The 14,454-nt window shown below is 52.6% G+C and overlaps 1 protein-coding gene, 1 long non-coding RNA gene and 2 other non-coding genes across 5 annotated transcripts; 1 reads left to right on the top strand and 3 right to left on the bottom strand.

The window, feature by feature from the left end:
• Positions 1-1,489: 1,489 nt before the first annotated feature.
• Positions 1,490-4,296, bottom strand: RPS11 (ribosomal protein S11). Its single transcript, XM_075491439.1, has 5 exons — positions 4,152-4,296; positions 3,673-3,804; positions 3,379-3,454; positions 2,567-2,696; positions 1,490-1,664 (listed from the first exon to the last, which is right to left on the bottom strand). Exons 1-5 carry the CDS (start codon positions 4,164-4,166, stop codon positions 1,541-1,543), a joined length of 477 nt encoding a protein of 158 aa, XP_075347554.1. The 5' UTR covers positions 4,167-4,296; the 3' UTR covers positions 1,490-1,540.
• On the bottom strand, positions 2,262-2,354 carry LOC142405079 (small nucleolar RNA SNORD35). Its single transcript, XR_012774054.1, has one exon. It is a non-coding gene; the product is annotated as a small nucleolar RNA SNORD35 (small nucleolar RNA).
• LOC142405078 (small nucleolar RNA SNORD35) lies at positions 3,159-3,251 on the bottom strand. Its single transcript, XR_012774053.1, has one exon. It is a non-coding gene; the product is annotated as a small nucleolar RNA SNORD35 (small nucleolar RNA).
• A 364-nt stretch (positions 4,297-4,660) lies between the features above and the next one.
• Positions 4,661-14,014, top strand: LOC142404504 (uncharacterized). 2 transcript variants are annotated; one of them, XR_012773889.1, is made up of 3 exons: positions 4,661-5,763; positions 6,402-8,660; positions 12,793-14,014. It is a non-coding gene; the product is annotated as an uncharacterized LOC142404504 (long non-coding RNA). The 2 variants fall into 2 exon arrangements; XR_012773888.1 differs by lacking the exon at positions 12,793-14,014 and having other exon boundaries at positions 4,661-5,358; positions 5,608-5,763; positions 6,402-8,919.
• Positions 14,015-14,454: the final 440 nt, after the last annotated feature.

Genomic DNA, 14,454 nt, shown 5'->3' with positions numbered 1-14,454 from the left:
AAACAGTGACTTGTATCCCAGTGAAAGCTGACCCAGAGTTTAAAAGCTTTCTGCAAAAACAACAAACAAACAACAAACACCAACAAAAAATCTCTAGGTACAAAGACCCATGCCACTCTGGGTCCTACGTTCACTCTATGGGACTGACAAGAGATTGGCTTTATTGGCAAGGTCTCCAGCCTGACGCAGCGCGAGCACTCCTCCCAAATCCCACCGAATTCCTCCCAGATGCAAGGGGACATCCCTGGCACAAAGGGATAAACAGCATCCGCAAAGGGGTGAAAAGTTCGTGCCGCAAAGCACGAACCAAAAGCTCTCGCACAAACACAAGTCGCAAGCCAGACGCACATTAATACAAAGTCACCACGTGGCAGCGTTTTCCGCAAGCTGTGGGGCACCAAGTCGCCCTCGCAGCCCTTTCCAGCGTTAACTCAACAGGCAGCGCTGCCAGAGCCAGCCCTGGTTAAGGTAACGCTGCCAGCTGAACCACATGGGTTTCAAACACCGGGTTTCGATTGTTCCACCTCTGGTTCTCATCCTGCACCCCCTCCTGCCGCTCCGCGCCAAGGGTGCCATCCGTACTGTGTCACGCCATCGCTCCCTCCCGGTTTTCCCCCCGAATGTGGGATCAGCTTCCTACAGAAGGGCTTACTCCGAATATAATTTCCTATGACTGTTGGAACCACAAGCAACTACCACCTCTAAAAAAATCTGCAGGAAAAGCAGTTTCTTTAGCGTTAATTCCCATTCCCTTCAGCTGCTGACGCACCACTGCCTTGTAAAAATGTGCCTGGACACCTTTGTGTGTGAAAACACCACATGGCATCTTCCTCTCTAAATACACACTGCAGCTTTCTGAAAAACGATCTTTAAAGTCACAACGGCCTTTGCTATCACAAAGAGGCTTTACGTTATTCTAAACCAAATCATTACACAATCTCTGACCTGTCACCCCCTGCAGCCGCACTGGGGAGGGCCGAAATGGCACCCCAGAAACCAGTACTGAACGGGAAAGCCACAAGACCTCTCCAGAGAGTAACTAAAAGCAGCCAGACGTGTCCCCTTTCACTTTTTGACTGTGCTCCAGTTCCCCACACATTAAAAATCTGTCTTCAGCCTGCCCTGGAACACAGAGCCTGGGGGAGAGAGATGCAAAGGCAGCCTTCCTTTGGACAGGCTGCGCGGGAGCCGGCCGCGCCGCACCTCAGAGCAAGGAACGCTCGCTCATGGTATGGGTCAGCCTGTGCGTCAGCTCCACAGAAAAATACCAAGGTCCCCATTTACCAAGAGGCGCAACACTCGCTCCTCGTCCCTCGCACAAACTCTCATCCTTTCTGAACAGAAAACCTGGAATATCTGAACCAATACCTGCGTAATACTCTCACATTTTCCTCAGGAGGTGCACCCACCTCACCCATTTCTGTCATCCGATGAGTTCACACGTGCTGTTGCATCCCCATGCTATTTATTTCAGATTACACACACAGGGCAAGTTTTTACAAAAGTTTTATTCGTCCTGCATATCTTCCATATGCTGTTTCTAAAACTTCTGGAATTGCTTCTTGGTACCAGCAGCCTTTGTGACTTTGAGGACGTTAAACCGGACAGTCTTGCTGAGGGGACGACACTCTCCCACGGTGACAATATCCCCGATCTGGACATCCCTGCAAAGACATTACTGGTCTTTCAGCGGTTCCGAGTTTTCTATTTACACTTGGTTTGCTCCGTAGCACGGACATTTGCCTTGCGCGACGCTACCGAGTCACGCGGCACTGACAGCGACCTCGGATACCTGAGGTTGTGAAGCAAGGAGGTCTCATTCTAAGGGCTGCAAAGATGAGTGTGCCTAAAAAGCAGCAGTCGCCCCCCCCCAGCTGCCACAAGGCCTTGGCGTCCGTCACTCCACGCTAAGCTCAAACTCAAGACAAGGCTAAACGTGAGCTTTTCAAGAGCGGGATGAGTGCTGAGGGAAACCCTTCAGAGATGGGGAGTTTCCCCCCCAGCCACACACAGGCGCAAAGCACCTCCTATGCCAAATCAGCTGGACTGCAACGCTAGTCCCTGTTTTTCTGGAAACCTGCACTCCAAAGACAGGCTTAGGAAACATGTGGTAGCCAAAAAAAATACCCCCACCAGCCTTTGAACCTGTCCTCTCTGGCCTCAGCCTTTACTTCAGAAACATCAAAGTTTCCACCCTTTCTCAAGAAGCGCAACGCTGTAACGGTGCGTGGTTTCAGAAGGGGCAGACTGACCAGAACCTGTCTCACGGTTCAGCCGTTGCCATCGGCATTGTCAGCAGCCCGCCTCGCCGGCGGGGGCTCTGAAGACCATCGTGAGTTCAGACATCACCACCAGTAAGCAGGTTCCAGGTCAGAAGCAGCAACAGCACCGCGTGCGTCACACTGACGCGCACACTCGCTGCGGTTTCTACACAAAAGCCGAGTTCAGCATGATAAAGAGCATCTACAAACACGCGTACGAGATGTTCAGAGCACGTCTGGCACACCCATACACCTCCCGTCCAGGGGACAACGCTCCCCCCGTCACTGCGGGGACCTGCACGCACCTGAAGCAGGGGGAGAGATGCACAGACATGTTCTTGTGGCGCTTTTCGAAGCGGTTGTACTTGCGGATGTAATGCAGGTAGTCCCGACGGATGACAATGGTGCGCTGCATCTTCATCTTGGTCACCACACCTGGGTGACAGAAGCGGGGGGACACGACAGCGATGAGCATAAGCAGGCACGCACTGACAGGGGTAAACTGGGCTGGAGATTTGGGTTGTAACTAATAGAGAACAGAGAATTTTACAAGACCGATCCAAGAGGAGCGGCAGGAACGAGTGGTATTTGGCACCTGAAGGCAGCGCTCTTCCATTCCAGTAATTTCTCCTTATTTACCCTAATAATAAGCATCCTTTGAGGGGTGCTCTGGGACCCTGGTTCTACCAGGATGAGAGGGCTTTCTTACTGCCAGGCTACAATACTCAAATTTGTATTACAAAACAAATTATTTCTCATTTTCTTTAAGACTTTTAAGCATGCTGTGACACCCTTCCGAGAACCAATGCTCCCTGCGTTATCGGCTACTGTATTACATCAACATCTGCACCACAGAACAGCACATCTGGAAGGATAACTGCCAGCAACTGGTCCTTTCACTGGGCATCAGCAAAGCCATGCGGCATTGTCGTCAAAGCCCCTTCACCATGAGGCTTGGAAGACCATCGTGAGAGAATGGCATCATGTGCAGCTCAAGGACCACAGCAGAGTTTCCAGGCAGCTCCAGATCGACACTCACAGCTCGTGGGCTTCGAGTGCTTACTCACGTCAGGGCAGTCACAGGACTACGGCTCCTTGAGGAACCTTCACAACTCACCTGACAGGATTCGGCCACGGATAGAGACGTTACCAGTGAAGGGGCACTTCTTGTCGATGTAGGTGCCCTCAATCGCCTACAAAGAGAAACGATCGTCAGCGTTTGGATGGACAAACAGCTCAGGCAGCACGGAAGCTCGGTGACTGTGCTCAGAGGGGCCACGCCTACGTCAGCTTTCGAGTGGAGACGCCCGGCAGGACCGTCATGGCCTTTGGGGTGACGCCGGGCACAGGGAGCAGGACCAGGAAGGCGGCAGCCCTGCCCACCTGGCTGCCGCAGACGGCCATGCCTTACCTCCTTGGGAGTCTTGAAGCCCAGGCCGATGTTTTTGTAGTAGCGGGGCAACTTCTCCTTGCCACCCTCGCCCAGCAGTACCCGCTTCTTGTTCTGGAAGATGGTGGGCTGCTTCTGGTACGCCCGCTCTGTCTGAGGGGGGGGAGAGAGGGAGAGGGGAGCATCACGGCAGCTCCGGGGCACGGTACCCCCCAACAGCGGGATCAAGCCAGACCCCGGGGAACGGCAGCGAGAGCCCCCCCTCCCCAACCCCGGGCACGGTACCTCACGGAGAACGCCACGCCGCGCCGCGCCGCGCCGCGCCGCGCCCCCCCCCCCCCCCCCGCGCACCGGCCCACAGGCTGCTCGCCGCCGCGCCGAGCCGAGCCGCGCCGCGGCCCCACCGTTCCCCCCAGCACCGCCGGGGCGGGTGGCGGCCCCGGGGGACGCGGCCCGGGGGGTGCCCCGGCGGCCGGGGCCTACGGCCGCGCAGCACCCACCTGCGTGTCCGCCATCTTGGGCCGCGCGGCGGAAAAGAGGCCTGGGCCCGCGCGCAGCGCCGCTTATCCCAGAGGCCGGAAGTGACCTCACGGGGAGGCCGGCCGATACACGTCACTTCCTCCGTGGCGCTGAGGGGAAGGCTCTGCCCAGGAGAGCGGGCACCCGCGGCCCGCACAACCGGATTCCCTGCCCCGCACAACCGGATTCCCCGCCCCGCGGCCTAGTCTGGGAGCACGGGGCCTCCTCGGCACCCGCCCGCCCCGCAGGGATGCGCTGCCGGGCCGGGCCCGGCTCGCTCGCCCCGGTCGCTGTGTCGGCCTAGGCGGGAGCGCGCAGGCCGCTTGGCAGCTGCTGGGGAGAGAGAGGCAGAGGGCGGCTGGGTGTGCAGGGCTTCGGGAGCCTCATAGCGAGCCCGGTGGAGTCTTGTCCCGAGCACGGCAGGTTCGGTTGGGACGGGCCGCCATGCAGAGCACGGAGGGGGGGGTTCCTGCCCGGTCAGGAACCCCCCCTCCGTGCTCTGCCGTTGAAGAGGAGAAGATGTGGGTCAAGATGGCGTAGGCAGGAGAAGTGAAGGATTTCAGGAGGGCCTTTTCTGAGAGCAGACGCAGCGCAGCCTGGACGGGTAGGAAATAAGACGGTACAACGCAGCCCAGGCTGACGGCCAGCGCTTCAGCGTTCAGTTGTGCGTCGCTGGCTCGGACACCCCGCAGAACAGCCTCGCTAGTGCTTCGTTGCCGTCTGCGACTGCACAGCCTACATGCGAATCGGGGAAGATCTTTTCTGTGTTGGTTCCTTAGCTGGACAGCAGAGAGAGAAATTCTGAGGAGAAGTACGCTGTTTGTTGATATAAAGACCTGGGTTTGTAGCGTACCTGCCACAATCAGTTCTTTGGGTGAGGGAAGATTTAAACCCAACAGGGTTTTGGCGGGAATTTCTTCCCGGTCTTGGGCTGTGAGGGACAAAAAATAACGAGCTGTGGGGGCACGCACTGACAAGGGTCTCTAGATATACCTGTGCTGCTCGACTTTCCCGAAAACGAGGAACCCTCTGGGTGGATACCTCTGTGTCTGGACAAGTGTTTGTGTTTCTTCAAGGTCTCTTTCAGAACCCATAGCAGTATTACCAGAATTGGACCTAAATTATTTGAATTTTCAGTGATCGTGGTCTCTGACGTATTACATACAGCAGGGTACCTCAGAAAAGGCAGTAAATTTATCTTTAAGGATTTGTCTTTATCTTTAAAAACTTAAATTTATCTTAAGTTTTGCATAAAGGCAGCAGCATAGTTTAATGTCATTGTGATGCAAATAAAGTTACATTAAACCAACAGTGTATGGTACCCTGTTTACTGCATGTCACATCATTAATTGTTTGAAGATTAAAGGGAGAATAATGGCTTTTTAGAGCTCTTATGCTAAAAGGCGTTTTGTCCTCTGTTATCATCTGCCTTGTTAGGGGATGAACGCAGGGGGAATTTTGTGGCTGAAAGCAAAGTCACGTCTAGCATGAAGAGTCAACTTGTGTGGATGGTGATTGACTCTCCCAGCGCTGGAAGTGAGGACTGACAAGGAACAGGTTCCAAATAAAAAGCAGCTCGTGCTTCGTGCAAGAGTAAGCCGCAGTGGAACTCCTTGCTGAGGGATTGTGGGTGTTGAAAGTTCACAGGGGCTCGTGGAGGGACTGGACGGGTTCACGGAGGAAAAATCCATTCGTGTTTCCTGAATACACAGCAAAAACGTGCAGCTCGGGAAGTCTCCTCGGCTGAAAACGCTCGGCACTAGGATGTGGATGAGGCAAAGCAAACCGTGGCTTTGGGTCTGTGACCCAGGCGGGGATGCGGGAGGGTCCACTGGAGTGGGACAGGAATATTTTTAAATTTTGGTCACTGGGACGTTGATCTTTTTGTGTCTAAGAAAGTGTCTAGATGGGCTCTTGCTCTGGTCACTGCAGTTTTCTGGTCTTGAATAGGTGGTAGGAGGACACCAAGGGTTTTTATATTTATTGTCTTCACAGACCTTTCAAAGTCCCAGGGGAAAAGCAGCATGAAAAGGAGATACGTAACTAAATTCTTTTGGAAGTTACCGTTCTTCTCCGCAAATTATCCATAAGCTGATGAATAAATAAAATAGCATTTCTTTACTTGTCTGTTTGACACTAAAAATGAAACTGAGTCATCTACTGCCTTTACCTCATAACAAATTGTGAGGAGTAGGGGAATAAAAAATGATAGCAATCTTTTTCTCTTTTAGGTGGGCAAATTCTGTGGGTGCTTTGCAGCTGCTCAGATCGACCCGCTGCCAGCGAAGAGTCTCGTCTTTGGGTTCAGCGTCTGCAGCAGCAGCTGGAGGATAGCCGTGTCTCTGTGGGACAGACCTGCGCCAAAACGAGGGGTGAAGGGGGGGGTGTCAAACTACCGAGCTCAATCCTGTTGATGCAAAACAAAACAAAAGGGAGTTGCAGACAATGGCTTAATCAGGAATCCCTGATTAACCCCCGATTAGTCACCAGCAGAGCACAGTGCTGCGGCTGTATTAGAGAATATGAATAGTGGTGGGCTGCTAGAAAGCGAAGAAAGAGGCTTTTCCATCAAAACGTGCCATCCAGACTGGGAGATGAGGCGTCTTCAAGGGCCACCAGTGCCCCTGAGTCGTGGTACCCGGGCGTTTCCCCTGGTCCTGCTAGCGGCTCTCTGTTTAAGGCTCAGCATTTCTTCTGATGGCCCTCGTCAGGAAACGACTTCAGAACATTGTGTGGGTCGGAGGAGGAAATAGCAGAGCTAAAGCACAGACATTGTCTGGTGAGAGAGGGGGTTTTCCCCTGGGCATTGTCTGGCTGTACGAGATACCATCAAGCCTTTGTCATAAGGAAATATGCAAACCCCATATTGCCTTTTCAGAGGAAAATCAAGGAAGCTTCAGTAGCTTCAGAGATTGAGCTGAGAAAACCAGTGACGACCTAGCAGTAAGTTTCTTCTGGCAGCTGGAGAGAAAGTTGTGAAGCACTTTGAAATGGTACAGGAAGAAGCCAGAAAATTGTGCTCGTGTTTCGTGACCTACAGCATTAGGTTATGACGAGAGATTATGGAACTGCTTTCACTGATACTTTTTAAAATAGACTAATGGCTACTGAATGTGCTCTGTTTGGGCAGCTTGATCCTTTCGCAGTGTGCAGGTTTGGCCTCGATGGCATCCCGGAGTCCCTTCCCAACCTGCATTTCTGTGCTTCTTACCGTGCTGTCAGGCACGGCTCGATAAAACAGAAGCATGAAGGTGTGGTGTGAGGTGGCAGAGAGGAGACAGAAACACGGGTCTGAAGTTGGTGTCCTCTCCCAGCTGGGCTCTCTGCTTTCAGGGACCTCTGGCTCTCCAGGGACGTGGATCCTACGGACGCCCCAGGGAGCAGCTTCTCAGCCTCTGGCCGCAGTGGGATCTGCTCTGGGAGCGGACTCGCTCTCAGCCTTGCTCACCTGACGGTACAGTCAGTGCTGAATTTGTCAGTCTAGTTTCTTAATCCCAGCAATACTGTAGATAGTAGGAACGATGCCGTAATGATGGTTAGTACACACTGGGGTCTAACTGCGAAGCAGAAATGAATTCAAACTGTGGTTCCTTTTTACTCTTGCTTAATTAGATCCTTGTTCATTGTTTCATGTTTTCTGCGAGTGGCATTCCTGTCACCTGTCTGCCATGCATCAGGCGATCAGTTGCTTTATCTGTACACTAAGCACTCCCAAGCGCCAAACATCTATAGCATTGTGTGCTCAACACATTTTACATTTTAATATTTTAGTTAGTCACTGAACTATCTGCACATCCTCTTCCTTACAGTGCCACAGATGTCCCACTTAGACCTTTGTTAAGGTGTTGATACTTACTCAGTATTTATTTAGCATTAACTGTCTGGTCATCTTCATCAGCTCATTGCTTCACTTGTAATACTGTTTTTCTCCAGTCAGTCCTGTGTTTTGTAAGTGGCCCCACAGAAGAACCAGGAATGCCTTGCCAGTCTGCCCAGCGTAGTACTCGAGGCTGCAGCCTCCCTGGGTGCGATGGCTGCACTCGACCTCTTAACCAGACTAGCAAGAGTTTGGTACAGGCTCCAAAGGAGGTAAAGGCCTGAGCTGTGGCCGGGCCAAGAACTCCTCTGGTCCCGACTGTTCCCTGAGAACCCACAAAGGAGCTGAGCGGCACAGTGAGCATCGATGCGTGTGAGCTTGGAACACCCCTCATGCGACTGACACATGCGACTGACACATGAAATGACTTTCCCAAGACTCATTTACCAAGTAACAAAGAAAGTTGTGGGTACAAGGAGCCTCATCTTTCCTACTGCCTGTAATTTGACTACGAGCCAACCACTTTATCTATAAGTATGACAGCCTAAGTGAGCCACCTTTGAGCTCTCCCTGCCAGGCAGCCTGGCTGCATGGCGGTGATCTCCCCTTGAGCTGGGACACCTCAAGGTTGCTCCTCGAGGCAGAGAGACCTTTTACCAATGGCAGATCTTTGGTAAGTGACCGATACCGCGCATAACCTTGTAGTATGGTAACTTTGATTTTGTCTTGGTAGCTTTGATTTTGTCTTGGTAATTTTGACTCTGCCTTGGTAGTTTTGAATCATTGTCCAAACAATTATGCAGTATGGTAATAGAGTGAACCTTGCCATCGAACTTTGCTAAGCCGCACTTTTACAACGTCATATTAAAACCACTTTTGCTAATACCTTTGACAGCGGTTCTTTAAGCGATCTAAATCTCCCATTCACAACACTGGGGCCAGCTACGGCTGCACCTTTTGGCTATCGGGTGTGCGAGGTACCAACTGACACAGATTCCTCTGTGCCTTGGCAAGAAGCTGCAGCCTGCACAGTTTCTTACGATGGGCTTAGATGCATGCTGGGGACAGTACCCCTCTCCGGCTGTGCACTGTGCTCGCCGAGCAGAGCCAGGGAGCTCTCTAAGCTTACAGACAGCTTCACAGCAGCAGTTCTGCTCGCGTGAGCCTTGCCAGCCACCAGGCAGAAACAGGGGGTATCAACCAGCTCTGTTCAGGGTTACCAGGAGCACTGTGTGAGGTACAAAAGTCAAGGACGTGATGGGCTCAGAGGCAGACAACCCATAGACTTCATCCTGTACCGTGTCCGGGTACCAGGACAGCCCATTTCTCTGCAGCTTGCAGGAAGATGCTCCGGTCCTGCTGCCTTGGTGTGTCCACGCAGCTCCCTCAGGAGCGTCCCCTGTGGACCCCGATTGCCAGGGGCCTCCCGCGCTGCCTGCCCGGTGGTGCTGCCCAAACTGAACTTTTGCAGGAGTCGGGGTGCAGATTACAGCACCTACGTTCTCAACTGCAGTGCAGAGAGGGTTGAGTCGTGGCAGTCTGACCCCCTTGACACCCCTTTTCCCCACCCTACCCTGCAGCTTAGCTCTTGAATAGAGTTGGGTTTTTTCCTGGGTCTCAAGTCTGGTGTGATTTTATGGCTCCTGTCTATCCTCTGTGGAGAACTGGGGTGACTAGAGGAATTCTCTGATAACTGGGAAAGGGCTAACGCAACTCCAGTCTTTCAGAAGGAGAAGAAGGAGAGTCCAAAGGGTTATGGACTGGTCAGCCTCAGCCTGGAAAGAGCATGGAGCATGTCCTCTTGTGATCCCTGTCTCCAAACAGACGAAGCACAGGAAGGCAATCAAGAGCAGCCAACATGGATTTTACCAACAGCAAATTGTGCTTGACCAAGCACAAAGTTAAGGCTTTAAGTGCTTCAAGGCAGTAGCCCATTAAATATTTTGTCTGTTATCTTCTTGACAGGAGGGATCCTGTTAACGTCTCATTAGATCTTTCAGTGATTGTTAATAGCCCTGATGATGAGTTTTTTTGAAGCAGTGGCTTAACGTGTTCCTGGCAGAGCTCAGTACTCACACAGGCACACCTCTTCGCAGCTCTGCAGAGGCATGGGATGGGGTGTGGGGAACATGAGCTCTGCCAGAAATCTCCCCCACCTGCATTCCCCGGAGCACCAGGAGCTCCCCGCACCGCTTGTTGTGGGGTGGCAGGGGTTTAATGCCACTCCACGGCAAGGAGCAGTTGTGCTGGGGTAAGGCAGTGCAGAGTCAGCGGCACAAGGAAACCTCTCCTCCTCCCCAAAATGGCACAGGGTGTCTGTAGCCATCCGTACCGCCACGGGTATAGCGAAGAGAGACCGTCCCCGTGGGTGTGCAGGAAGACCGTGAACATCTCCCACGTAGAGCTGGCTCCGGTGGCATTGCAGGTGCCTGAGTTTTGGTGCTGTGCCTGTACAGGAGTGGCAGTGTCAATGCCCCAGCACCTGGAGGTGGCTGTAGGGTGAAGCTTGTTTGGGGGTCCCAGGAGCTTGAGAGAGTTGGTGTAAGTTGCTCTCAGAGCTAGGATGACAGCAGTGGCATTTTAGGCAAACGGACTGTTCATCTTCCACAACGTCCTGAGGAGCGCTTTAGAAAACTTTGCATCGTGAGTAAGGACACGGGTAGGGAAAGCCACCCTGAGCCACTGTCCTGTATCTAACTTAATTTATCCTGTGGCTGTTCCAGCCTAAGAATCCTATCAAAGAAGCCTGTCATCCGTCTAATCCATGATTTAGGAGGTAGGGGGAAGTAGGTGGAATTTCACTGTCACCTGGAAAAAGCTTGAGCAGGATAACTCTAGGTGTGTGCTCCTAGCATGCATCCAGTGAGGACCAGGGGCTGAATTGCAGTGCTTGTGGTTGTGGCTTAGTTCTCCAGTTATGATGTCTGCTGTAAAGGACCTGTGGAAGAGGCTGTGCAGACCTCTGCCATCGGAATATAACTGATGTCTGCTGGGTGTTGGATAGGGTGAAGGGCGGGCTGAGATGGATTACTACCAAGTGCTTAGCATCTGGTTTTGGCCAGGGGAATCATTCCCTGGCACCTCTTAGGTGGGAGCATCTGTCCAGTGTTTTTCTCATCATACCCAAAACCCACTCCGAGGGAGCTTGCTCCAAAGTCTGGCCCCCATGCTGACCAGGAACCAAAACTTCAGGTGGTTCAGTGCTGTCAGACAGAAAGAAACGTATTCTAGCAGTGCAGAGGGCTTCTATTTTTGGCTTGGTCTTTTTCATTAAGGGAGAGTGGAAGCCTCTAAGAGAGCTTTGCAGAAGCGGAGCTGGCAGTCCTGCCGTGTGAGAGCACGTGCAGAGCACAGGGAAGGGGACGAGGGTGGGAAGGGGGTTGCAAACCCCGGCTGGTGCTGTCCTGGGAATAATTCTCCCTCCTGCTGGTGCATCATCGTCTTGGTTAAAAGGCACAGGGCAGCTGAATTGCAGCTGGTGTCTGGAGTGTTGACTATTGTGCTGAAAATAATTAACCAAGTCATTGTCCGTACTGATGCAGTTCTCCCAAGGTGGACAACGACAGAGGGACCCACTTTTAGGGCAGCAGGTTCCCATGTTTTGGAAGCCCATCTCTCAGTGCAACGCTGCAACCAGCCCCACAGCACAGACTTTCTCCGTACTAAAGACCTGGTTCAGGGTACTGGTTTGCCCAGTCCTGTGTTCCGGCTGTTGCCCCCACTGTTGCCCCCCTTTTCCCACCCATCCTGGGTGAGCCTCCCATGCCCAGAGCAGTGAAATTGCCTCTGGGTGGCAAAGTGTTGAGAAATGCTTCTTTGAGTCCCATGCTGACTTTTGATTAGCCAGCTAACTGGGGGAATCCCAGTTTGCTAGTTACACCAGCTTTCACAGGGAAACCAGTAAGGACCTCCAAACCAACTGGGGAATCTTCTGCACCATCGCTCATTGTCCATGTACGTCAGGTCCTGCGTCCCCTTCTGCTGCTGTCAGTGTAAATGTGTGACTGTCCCTGTGGCTCTCGCGGGTCTGTGTGACATGGTTAGTTGGGAAGCTACAGATTATCATTAAGCACTGAAGGCCTGGTGAAGTTAATGGTAATTGCATGAACTTAGTTTAAACTTTGAGCCTTGTTCAAATAGTTTAAAGTATAGCTAAAGGCTCAAACCCAGTCAGCTCCAGTCCATCTCCCAAGGCCTGTGGCTCACATACAGCCCCTGAGCACGTGGAGACAGCCAGAGTTCTTGTGGCCATATTGCAAACCATTTATTTTCCCATCCTAGGCAATTTTCTATTTGCCTGAAGTTCAGTGTCTTGACCTCAGGTAGACTCCCAAGTCCTTCCTCTACACATTGCCATTTGAGATTTTGAAACCGAGCAGATTTAAAAGTTAATTTGCAGTGGCACTCACTCCGCAATGTACTGAAGTCCTGCAGAGAGAAGGCACAATGCATTCTTCAGATGATTTGCAGCCCGGGCACAAAGACACAGTTAAGTAGGGCAACAGCAACTGAGCAATCAGCAAAACATGTTTATATGTTATTTATACAAAATTATAGTCCAGCTGAGGCTGCAGACTTTGTATTAGAGAGGTCTTTTAAGGACACATATGTGCAAAGTTCCTTAGAGCCTTCACACTTGGTGATGGCTCTGGGCTGTCTTCTGGGAAGGGCTTTTCCCAGGTCACACTAACGTATTCCCCTGGCTTTACATGAAAGCATCCAGAAGAAACTTGCAGGGAGAGCCTTTCTCTCTAGCTAAGATGCTTGAAGTCCTGTGGTGGATTTCTTTTGTCTTCATACCACAGGCAAAGGGGATTCAGCATGGGGGAGATCAGCTGGCAGAGATCGGCCGGGATGATGCTCGAGTGAGGAGCTGCCCTGCAGCCAAACCGGAGCAGAGGGATGGAGGAGAGCCCTGGACGTGAGAGCGGCACGGGTGCTGGAAGCCTCGAGCCTGGCGTCCTGTGCAGGAAGGCATGGCAGAGGGTGAGCAAACCCTTGGGTGCCAGAGGCGCCGGTGTACCGGCAGTGCTGATGGTTGGGCTGGTGCAGGCCAGCTTCACCGCAGCTGTGTGCAGGCTGTAAGTGTGTGGATGGCATTGCGTCTGCAGAAGGGCAGCCTCTTTGCCAAAATGGGCATTGGTGTGACAATTAATATCAATTAGCGTATTAGCAGTGCTGCTCTGGCAACCACGACTATCCCGATCCTGGCTGTTGCTGCAAGATGGCTTTGTATCTCAGAGGGAAGCGTATCGCCAGGTAATGATCAGTTCCAGGGCCGTGAACGGAAAACATCTGGAGCAGGCAGGCACTGAAGCTCGTCTCACTGCTGCTGGACCAGAAGATGCACAAGCAGAGAGGACAAGATCAATCACAGCGCAGATGTACATGGGTTTGTGGAGAGCCGGCTGTATCCTGACAACAAAAAGGATCACGCAGCATCAAGGCTGGGGATGCTGAGTGGGATGAATGCGGCAGGATCAGGAAGGGCGCCATTAAAAGCAAACATCATGCACTAATAGCAGAGCAGGTTGAGAAAACATCTTGTCGTGTTGAGTAAACAAGAGCCCCTTGCTTAGCGATGCTTAACACTTTTGTGTTTCAGTGCACATGGCTTGTGTTCTCGGCTGTGGCTGCTGCAGCTCACAGGCATCGAGTGTAAAGGGACAGATTTTAGAGGCCATGAGAGGGGAAGCAAGTATGAAATGAGCAGGAGGTGGGGAAGGCAGGAATTTGCTCAAGTGTTTACTGGGCTTGATACTGGTATGTGCCCCTGCCAGCTGCTTCCCTGCCACTGTCTCTCTCACAATCTCAATGCTTGTCTTCTATACCGGAAGAAGTAACACGCTCAGCCCTCAATTATCTCCTTATTCTAAGCTAAAAAGTCAGACTCTGTGAGAGACCTCTGAAAAGGCAGCATGTGCCGAAACAAGGGGCTGCCCAAGAGCAAAGCTTTGGCCGAACACGCAGCTCAGTGGCCATCTTCTTTGCAGAGTTGTTATCAGAGCGTGGCACCTCTCGGTGACGAGGCACCTGTGAAAGGCACTCGGTCGGGTGAAGTCGGGTGTTAGCAGGGACGTCCTGCGCCTGGATTAGCAGAGCCAGGGCCAGATGCAGCCTCAGCACTGATGTTGCTGTTGGAGGTGGCAGCGTGTCAGAGCGGCGTTGGGTCTGGCTTGGTCCTACTGAAAGATCTGCCCCTCCTTCCAGTTTCGCTAGGGGCACCATCCCTCAGCACTCGTGGGTTTGGGAGCACAGGAGCACTGACTGCAGAGAAAATGGGAAGTGGTGGATGTGCTTTCACAGGCTTTCAGGTGTGGGCTGGGAGGGGGGTGGCTCTCAGAGACTTCTGCCCGCTGCCAAGCCTGGAAGCCTCAGCTGAGCCAAGCCCAGAGAGCTGGACCTTCAGAGGGCGATACCCTGGGGTGGTCCTGGGCCGGGCCGGCTGGGGACTGCATCTTATGGAC

Source organism: Mycteria americana, chromosome 1 (assembly GCF_035582795.1).
Source record: "Mycteria americana isolate JAX WOST 10 ecotype Jacksonville Zoo and Gardens chromosome 1, USCA_MyAme_1.0, whole genome shotgun sequence".
Lineage (NCBI taxonomy): Eukaryota > Metazoa > Chordata > Aves > Ciconiiformes > Ciconiidae > Mycteria > Mycteria americana.
Note: the sequence above shows the minus strand (reverse complement) of the source record. Positions and strands in the feature narration are given on the sequence as shown.